This window comes from Palaemon carinicauda, chromosome 3 (assembly GCF_036898095.1).
Source record: "Palaemon carinicauda isolate YSFRI2023 chromosome 3, ASM3689809v2, whole genome shotgun sequence".
Classification (NCBI taxonomy): domain Eukaryota; kingdom Metazoa; phylum Arthropoda; class Malacostraca; order Decapoda; family Palaemonidae; genus Palaemon; species Palaemon carinicauda.
Genome location: NC_090727.1, coordinates 68,719,265 through 68,730,257, shown reverse-complemented (window position 1 = coordinate 68,730,257; position 10,993 = coordinate 68,719,265). Strand labels below are relative to the sequence as shown.

The following is a 10,993-nucleotide window of genomic DNA, read 5'->3' as shown; positions in this document are numbered from 1 at the left end:
CTTGACAGTGACCTGCGAGAAACATTTTCTGGCGATCATTGTCTGACTAAATACTTGACAGTGACCTGCGAGAAACATTTTCTGCAAAGCGATGTCTTACTAAATGCAAGAAACATTGTCTGCAAGCAATGTCTTACTAGCTGCTTGATAGTGACCTGCGAAAAACGTTGTCTGCAGAATGATGTCTTACTAAACGCCTGACCATGACCTGCAAGAAACATTGTCTGCAGAGCGATATTTTACTAAACGCCTGACAGAGAACTGCAAGAAATATTGTCTGCAGATTAATGTCTTACTAAATGCTTGACAGTGACCTGCAAGAAACATTGCCTATACAGTAAAGAAAAACTCTCGTAATTACATTTTGTGTATTAGAAACATTAAAGACCCAGCAAACAGAATAGCGCTTCCTACAGAGAGATTTGTAAACATTGCAAAAGTTTCAACATGTTTTACAAAAGACTCTCGTGATTACATTTTGTGTAATAAAGACCGGGCCAACAGAAATACGTTTCCTACATACAGTTCGGCAAACGACACAATGTTTCAGCATGTTTTACAAAAGGCTTTCGTAATCACATTTTGTGCAATATAGACCCGGTCAGCAGAAAAACGTTTCTTACAGACAGTTCCGTAAACAATACAAACGTTTCAACAGGTTTTACAAAAGGCTTTCATAATCCCATTTTTTGCAATATAGACTCGGCCAACAGAATAACGTCCCCTACTGACAGTTCTGTAAATGACACAAATGTTTCAAAATGTTCTACAAATTTCTTTCAAACATTATTTGCTGGATGAGCTTGGACATAACAGTCGGATGGCTACGCATTCCACCGATATCGGACTTAACGCTCGGCAAACACAGCCATCTCTTGTCACTTCCAATTAGAGCCAAGCCCCGATTGGTCAATAATCACATTTGGTGACTGCCAGTAGACGCAAGGGAAGCGGAGAGGACGAACTGAAAAGGGAGGAGTAAGTTATCCCTCAGCAAAAGACTGAAATCAAATGATACTGGCGTTGGGGAAGCTGCGAGTCCACCAGTGGACTACAGAACCCTTTCGGCTGTGGACTTTAACGGCTGTGCTGTTGGTGGCGGCGTTGGGATCTACGAAGGATATCAGACCGAACATCGTGGCAGAAGTTCCAACATTGGATATTGGTGAGTTTAATCAAATAAACTTGGTCGCTTATAGCACTATGTCCATTTCATTCAATGCAGATCTAAGTTTAATTTTTTTGTTCCATTCTGAACTAAATCCATAATCTTTATTCGTTATTTTTTGGTCAAATATACTTGATACTTTTCTATTCCTGTGTCCAATTCACTCAGTGTTGATCTACGTATCAATATCTTTATCCCATTCAAAACTAAATCCATAATCTTTATAAGTTATTTTTTGTTAAATATACTTGATACTTTTCTCTTCCTGTGTGCATTTCTTTCAATGTAGATATAGGTCTAATTTCCTTGTTCCATTCTGAACTAAATCCACAATCTTTATTGGTTATTTTTTAACATCCATTCCAAAAATCTATAATCTTTTTCTTCTAACTTTTTGGTCCAATTTTCCATTTTGCAATTATTCCATTTGAATTTCTCTAAAAGTAGTTCATAGTTATGCATTCCACTCCTTTTTAACCAATCATTTTCCTTTTGTTGCTTCAAGTAAGGTAACCCTACCTCAGCTCAAAGAGACACTTGGTATATAAGGAAATAAAACCTGAATCCTCCAACAATCCAACAACTTTGTAATCTATTATCCAAGAGGATGGAATACTCAACATGATATATCCCCATTTTACAATATACCATTTACGCTTTTGTGTTAATTCGTCCAATATTCATCCAATGTTTTGTCTTCAATCACTTCACAATTTCTTTCCAGCAAGCCCTTATACTTCCAGCAAAATCCTTAATCTTTCCCAGATACCTTTAACATTATATCATACTAGTGTGCGCGACCCGTCAAAAATGCCGGCTAAATAAAAATACTTATCTGTTATCCATCTGTTAGGTTGAAAAGTGTGTAGTCATACCCTTGTGAGAGAGGGGTTGTTTGTGCACATTTATCTAAATATTTAGCCCTCACTTCTTACGGGTCGCGTACACTAGTATAAACATAAAACATTACATCTTATCCTTAGTGATTTTCCTTTCGAATTTTTTAGGTCCAGTGATTGTAGTGAAAGTAATTGAAGGCTCAGCGGCTAGACTCCCCTGTCGTCATCCGCACTACCCAGAGGACACCTTGAACCTGGTCTTATGGTACCTGGACCATTCCACGAGGCCTTTTCTCAGGTGAGATTCAGTTTTGTACATTCCAACGTTCAGTTTAGGATACTTAAACTTTAAGTTTAGGACATTTAAACGTTCAGTTTCTGACATTTAAGTTGTTACAGACATTTAAATGTTCAGTTTCAGACATTTCAACGCTCAGTTTCGGACATTTAAATGTTCTCTTTCGGACATTTAATCATTCAATTTCAAACATTTCAACATTCAGTGTCGGACATATCCACGTGCAGTTTCGGAAATTTAAACGTTCAGTTAAGACACTTCAACGTTCAGTTTCAAACATTTGAACATTCAATTTCAGACATTTCAACGTTCAGTTTCGGACATTTTAACGTTCAGTTTAGGACATTTAAGTGTGCTGGTTTGGACATTACAACGTTCAGTTATGGACATTTCAACGCTTAGTTTCGGACATTTCAACGTTCAGTTTCGGACATTTCAACGTTCAGTTTCGGACATTCCAACGTTCAGTTTTGGACATTTCAACTTTCAGTTTTGGACATTTAAACGTTCAGTTTAGGACGTTCTAACATTAACGATTTGTTTGCCTGAGGAATGTCCAGACTGATTAAAAATCAATGAGCAATGAGGCTCTTCACAAGCTGTCCGCTCGGAAGAAATTCCGAGCGGTTGATTCACCAGCCGCAATTACTGTTAATCCGCGTGGTTGCAGTGTAGCGGCTTATAGGGAAAATCCTCTCGTGTGAAGACATGCCTCCTAACGAGTGGAATTATTACCGTGTGGAAATATTACCATGCGGAAATATTACCGTGTGGATATATTACCGTGCGGAAATGTTACTGTGTGGAAAAAAAAATCGCTAGGCGGTACATCTAAGCAATCGATGATTGTCAACATTTATACTCGTATAGGTGGATGAGCAACTTGGTGGAGTAATGAGAAGAAATGCCCCCCTAAACCTCGATGAAGTCACTGGCAGCAGGGTGATGGATTTGGTTTAAGGCAAAGGACAAGCTGTCGCTTTGGCTTCTACTCCTGATCCCTGATGGTTGATCTTACTAGAATTAGTATGGACCGGTAGGGGTTGCTTGCCTTAGTTAGATAGGCACTGCACATCACAAGGAACTAGCTATCCTTTGATGTATCTAGCCAATGAATCCTCTATGGATTTAGTCAACTTGGGCTCGCTTCACACTCATGATGATGATGATGATGATGATTGTGAAGCGAGCCTAAGTTACTCCTTGCCATATCAAAACATCTATTCTTACAATATCACTCAATAACATGTTCTTAATAATGTAAACCCTTGTTCTACAAAATAAGAATAGACAAAAAAGCTTCCATAACTTATTCCTCTCATGCACGAGGGTAAATGCAAATAAAAAATAAAATTGAAATATAAAAAAATGACTCCACAGACTAGTACAATATGTGATCGACATGCCAGATTTTATTTCACAATTCGACATGCGCTCGCAACCAGATTTTTACATATAACATATTTCATTACATGCAACTTGCATGTTCCTTTTTATTAATTCGCTCTCTGTCCTAACTAGAGTTCGGTTTTACTTGATGGAGATTGATCAAATATTCAGCTCTCTAATTTTTGATGTTTTGGCGAGCGCTCCGCTGGTAACAAAATTGAATCCGCCGTTTCGCAGAGTGTTTTTGTGATAATGAATGGACCTCGTGAACTATGGCTTAAACAGAATGACAGCACTGGAAAAGAATGGGTGAACGTTTTCATCCTTCTTTTGTGCAGTGTTGAGTAAAAGGATGTGGTGGCAAAAAGAGTAGTCGATTTTTATTTCGGTGAGGCTTGAATATGGCATTGGTTGGAAATAAGTGGGGGATGGGGGGTGACCGCAGGATAAAATAAATATTATGTATAGTTGGTTTAAAGAGGATGTATATAAATAAATATTTATTATATATATATATATATATATATATATAATATATATATATATATATATATATACATATACATATATATATATATATATATATAGATATATACATACAAATATATATATATATATATATATATGTATATAATATATATATATATATATATATACACATACACACACACATTATATATATATATATATATATATAATATATATATATGTATATATATATAGACATACTTAACAAGTTACATAGTACATTCAGCCTTATAACATCTAATCAATATATAATATCACAAACGCTACTAAATAAAGATCCAAATACAATAAAAGGAAATAAAGAAGACTCAGTTTTAAAATATATAAAATTAGAAATGAAATTTAACTTGAGGAAAGATATGAAGAAGTAATGAATATTCAATGAACACTTACATGTGAATCCCCTTCTTCGTCGAAACAACCTGGAAAAAATTAAATATAATTATTGAGACATTTTGAATTACACCAAGTTTAAACTAAACTACTTTTCTTTTTAAAACTCACAGCAATCTTTTTAATATGAAGTACGTGTTAATTACACCAGATCTAAACTAGATTACATTTCTTTCTAAATCTGAAAGTTATCTTTTTAACATGAAATAATTGTTAATAATACCAGGTCTAAAGTAGATTACATCTCTTTCTAAATCTGAGGGCAATAATTTAATTACAACAATTCTATACTAGATTATATTTATTTATAAATCTGCGAGTAATCCTTTTACATGAAATAAGTGTTAATTGCACCAAGTCTAAACTAGAATACATTTGTTTCTAAATCTGAGAGAAATAATTTAACATAATGTAAGAATTAATCACACCAAGTCTAAAATAGATTTCATTTATTTCCAGACCAAAAAAAAGTAATTATTTTTCATTAAAATCTTTCCTCTTCTCTCTCCAAAAGCCACGACTCCCGAAGCCTGGACAAGAATGGAAACACGACCAAAGCAAAATACCCCAGGAGCAAAACGAAACCATCACCAGCAGTAAGCAAAAACTCAATCAGGCAAAATGAAGTTACAAAAAACAATAAAAGTAGAAGAACGTTAGACTTCATCTCCCAAAGGAGTATAAGAAGCCTAGATTCAAATGCAGATTCAAGGAAGGACAGGAAGAGTCTCAGTTCTGGAGGAACTACGCTCATCATCAGAAATGTGAGAGACACAGATGAGGCTGAGTACAGATGCAGGATCCATTTCAGGCAGTCTCCCACCTGGACGCAGAGATTGATGTTAGTTGTGGCAGGTAAGACCGTAAGACTTGTTAGAAGAGAACGGATTACGGTAAGACCGTAACACGCGTTAGAATAGACTGGAATATGGTAAGACCGTAAAACTTGTTACAATAGACCGGAATACAGTAAAACCATAAGACTTGCTAGAATAGACCGGAATACGGTAGGACCATAAGACTTGCTAGAATAGACCGAATTATGGTAAGACCATAAGACATGTTAGAATACGGCAAGACAGTAAGACTTGTTAGAATAGACCGGAATACGGTAAGACCATTCAACCTGTCAGAATAGATTGGAATACGGAAAGACTGTAAGACTTGCTAGAATAGACCGTAAGACCTGTTAGAATAGACCGGAATACGGTACGACCGTAAGACTTGCTACAATAGACCAGAACCCAAATAACTTTATCTAACTCTTATCGACTTTATAAGTAGTATTTCTCGATTCAGAATCAGAATTAGATTATGATAAAAATCCTGGTCAGAATATACTATTAAGAAACTAAATAACTCTTAGACATTATTTTTTTCTAGTATATTTGTTATTTTCTTCTTGACATATCTATAGTGCACTTTCAAATTGAGTCTTTTATAATTATAAAATCTAAAATACTTCCCATTACAGAATTGGATCTAACTCCAAACAGCGTACAATAATTGTGAATTATACAGGGTGTTCAAATAGTCTCCCTGCAGTAAGTAGTTGGACGACAGCCGACTATTTTAACACCCTGTATAGTCGCCGCAAAGTTTTCAGGCGAAATAAGCCCCACACCTGATGACGCCATAGCCAATCACGTTGGCAGCAGTCACAATACATCCCCTTACAAATTTTAAAGTATACTAACTTATAATCAATTTGAGGGGAGGTTATGTGACCGCTGTTAACACGGGAGACACTATGATTGGCTATGACGTCATCAGGGGTGGAGCTTAGTTTTCCCGGAATCTCTGCGGCGATTATAGTATATACCACAGCAATATAGATGTATTTCCCTGCTTTAAACAGATGACGTTGAGACAGTAGTTTTGGATGACAGCACAGGTCGAACCGTGAACACCCAAGTAGGACCTCTAGCAGAAGGGGCTAACCTCACACTGACTTGTCAAGCTTCACATGGTGAGCCTTGAGTAGATACCCGAGTTGGACCTCTTTCTAAAATAATCTCATCTCCTTTCATGACTTCCTCTGGTTATTAAAAGCCAAACGTCAATTTTACATTCATCATTATAAGCCGTAACTTGTCAACTGCATGACGAGAGCCTTAGACATGTCCTTCCACTCGCATCTCTGTTTATGATCTTTCTATGTCAGTTTAAACCCGCAAATTTGCTTATTTCTTCAATCCATTGCCTTCTCTTCCTTCCCCTGCTTCTTTTGCAATCTTTATGCCCATGAATTGTCTGTCATGCTCATCATATGTCCTGCCAATGTCCAATTCTTTTTCTTACATGTTAAAATAAACTCTATATTAGTTTGCTCTAATTCTGTGTCTTAGTGATATTACCATTACCTATTGATGAATTGTTTGAACCTTACAATTACATTTCTTATTATGGGAACTCCAATCTTGTTTCCCCTTTATTAAAGAGGTTAAAAAAACTTACATTTCCTCTTCATTAGATGATCAAACATCATTTCTACTTCTGATGTTTAAAAATGCCAACCATATCTCTTAATTAAGTCTCAAATAAGTATAATAACCCTTATTATACCTCTAGACCAGGGGTTCCTAACCTTTTAGTTCTTCTGTACCATTTGGACATGTTAATAGATTCCTATGAACCCGTAAAATTGAGGATCAAAAAGAGAAATGATGAAACTGATATTGTGATGTAATTCTATTGTTCAATCTCAATGCAAATTACATTATGCATTGCAAAATACTGGCTATTTTCTGATCTCATGTACCCCTTGAAGAGTAAATATTAACCACTGGGTACCCCAGGTAGAGAACCCCTGTACTAAATGAATATTTTTATCACCAAAATATATTCAGATGTACCGGTTATTCTCTCAGAGCCAATGTATCCCCTGAAGAGTAAATATGTACCACTGGGGGTACATGTACCCCAGGTTGAGAACCCTTGCTTAACACCTTATTTCTGATTTGGAAGACTAAGAAATCAAGGATATGTATGAGATCACCACATATCATGAGGATACAGTATGAAAAGTAATGGCCCAAGAACACTAACCTGAGGAACACCAGATATCACTTTCCTATGGTGCCCATCAACAACAACTTTTAGCAATCTATGACTTAAATTTTTTAAAACAGAACATGCTATGAAAAGACCTCCTAATTGCAATTGTTTAAGTTTGAAAACAATGGCCTCATGATTAACACAGTCAAGGGCAGCACTATATCAAAGCCAATCATACGAACTTCCTCACCACAATCAAGGGATTTCTGAACAGCATTGGAAGTAGTATGGGGGGCATCACATACTTCTAGGTCTCTACCAAAGGCCAATTGCAAACTGGGGAACAAATGATTATCTTCAGCCTATCTATCCATGAATGCCATTTTGATTTTACATTCCTTATCACCCATCGCTTCCATTCCCGATCTTTTCTCTGGAAAGAAATACTATGGTCGTTTCGAAGATTATAATTCTTCTTTCATTACTTTTCGATTACTGGCACTGACAGTCCCTGAGCGGAGAGCGTCTGTTTCTTGTCGGTGTCGGTAAAACAACGATATAAATCTGGCTGTAATGTGATGAAATTAGGATAACAGAGAGAGAGAGAGAGAGAGAGAGAGAGAGAGAGAGAGAGAGAATGGTTTGCTATGGGAAGAGAGGGAGTTTGCTATAATAAAGAGAGAGAGAGAGAGAGAGAGAGAGAGAGAGAGAGAGAATGGTTTGCTATGGGAAGAGAGGGAGTTTGCTATAATAAAGAGAGAGAGAGAGAGAGAGAGAGAGAGAGAGAGAGAGAGAGAAGGCATTGGAGATGACACATTGAATATTTCTAAAATATAATAAATTTTTGGAAATTTTTCACATTCATGACACATTTTTCATACCTCAATAAGTTTATCGATGCGTATAAGTGCCTTGATAATTAATCTTACCAGCAAAGGACTTTGAACCTAAAAATAATTATAGAATGTCCTTATGACTTATGTTATTTTGGTCACATATTTTCACTAATACATTTTAAAATTAATTTCTTACGATGTAGGTTGAAATATTCACTGTACCAATAAAATAATGACCGAAGTTGATGACAGAAAAAACAAGTCTTTAGATTTTGCCAGATAAAAATTAATTTTATTTTCTTCACCAGAATAATATATATATATATTTATATATATATATAAATATATATATATATATATATATATATACATATATATACATACGTATGTATATATATCTATATAATACACACACACACACCCACACACACACACCCACACACACACACACACACACATATATATATATATATATATATATTTATATATATATATATATACAGACGTACAGTATATATATATATATATATATATGTATATATATATATATATATATACGTATGTGTATATATATATATATATATATGTATATATATACACATATATATATATATATATATATACATATATATACCTTCGTAATTAAGGATAACATCACATCATATTTGAACATGAACACCATAAATGACTTAGAAGAATAAAAAAATTAAATACAGAAATAATACCATGAACTTATACCTGACAATGATTTTTAATCACTCTAAACCAATCCTCCTCAGGAACATCAGACGTGGAGAGTCTCTGGTGGTTCCTGGAGGGGCAGCCCTTAGACACCTCCTGGGCGTCTGCAGGAGAAGGCATCGTCGTCAACCGCCTAGCCATCACGGTGGTCCAGGAGAGTTACCAGAACGCCAACATCACTTGCAATCTCGTCACTACTGATAAGAGCAACCCTATCATAGCTGCTAATATCACCGAGAGGTCAATTACTATCGCCATGTACTGTGAGTTTAATAGGTCGATTATTATCACCATGTTCTGTGAGTTCGATAGCTCAATTACTATTGCTATGCTCTGCAAGTTCATTTGGGTCGATTGCTATCGCCATGTGCTACGAGTTTAATACGTCGATTACTATCGCCATGTACTGTGAGTTCAATAGGTCGATTACTATCACCATGTACTGAGTTCAATAGGTCGATTACTATCGCCATGTTCTGTGAGTTCGATAGGTCGATTACTATTGCCATGTACTGTGAGTTCAATAGGTCGATTACTATCGCCATGTTCTATGAATTCAATAGGTCGACTACTAACGTTATGTACTGTGAGTTCAATAAGTCAAGTACTATCATCATGTTCTGTGAGTTCAATATGACAATTACTATCGTATGTACTGTGAGTTCAATAGGTTGACTACTATCGCTATGTTCTGTGAATTCAATGGGTCGATTACTATCGTCATGTACTGTGAGTTCAATTATCGATTACTATCGCCCTGTTCTGTGAATTCAGTAGGTTGGTTACTATCGCCATGTACTGTGAGTTCAATGTGTCGATTACTATCACCATGTACTGTGAGTTCAATAGTTCGATTACTATCGCATGTATTGTGTGTTTAATAGGTCGATTATTATCGCCATGTACTGTGAGTTCAATAGGTCAATTACTATCGCCATGTACTGTGAGTTTAATATATTGATTACTATCGCCATGTACTGTGAGTTCAATACGTCGATTACTATCACCATGTACTGTGAGTTCAATGGGTCAAAGATATTTGGCATGTTTCGTGTATTAACATTTCAATTGTTTGTGAGATTACGTCACTTGAACTTGTCAGTGAGTCAATTAACCCCATTACACACATCAGTTCTAACTCCCGTTCCCATGCCGACCAAGTAACAATTACAGGAATGGGAGAGGTTGGGACAGGGGACATAAATGGAACACCATATGATGTTAACAGAATTCCTTCGAGTGGTAGGAATGGTTGAGACAGCTGAGTTCAGGTTGCATGCTCAAAAATATAGCCGTTCCCCTTTCGTTCCATGTGAACGGTAATGTAGCCTTAGCACATTGGTAATGCAACTGATGGAAAATCTTAGAAGACTTTCTCAATACAGACGGTCCCCAAATTACAAACATTCGGAGAAATAAACACAAACCCAACTAAAAATAACAAAGATAAGATAAAGAAATACTGTAATAAAACAATATTAAATCATTAAATAAAGTGAGCAAAATGATATTTGTATTAACCTGATATGAAATCTGACTATTTGTTGACTTTTGTAGCTGGGAATCATGGGCATGGAATTCAAGTTAGGCCTGCACTAGGCCAAAATTTAAAAAAAATTTGACTTATCAACAGATTCTTGGAACCTATTAAGCTCGGAAGTTGAGGCCCTTCTATATGAAAATTTTTGTGCAATTGAAGAAGAAACAGGCCAAATGTGTTTCTCAACAGTAAATTTGGAATCAAGAATCACGCTGAAAATCTTAATAGGAATTGTATGCAGTTAAAGATACATTAATCCATGCA

At 35.8% G+C, this 10,993-nt stretch overlaps 1 protein-coding gene across 1 annotated transcript in view; it reads left to right on the top strand.

The window, feature by feature from the left end:
* Positions 1–612: 612 nt before the first annotated feature.
* Positions 613–10,993, top strand: part of LOC137632344 (uncharacterized) — a 26,678-nt gene continuing 16,297 nt past the window's right edge. The window contains 5 exon segments of the mRNA XM_068364281.1: positions 613–1,165; positions 2,176–2,305; positions 5,130–5,470; positions 6,474–6,584; positions 9,228–9,452. Of these exon segments, the coding sequence (XP_068220382.1) occupies positions 1,012–1,165; positions 2,176–2,305; positions 5,130–5,470; positions 6,474–6,584; positions 9,228–9,452 (961 nt within the window). The 5' untranslated portion in view covers positions 613–1,011.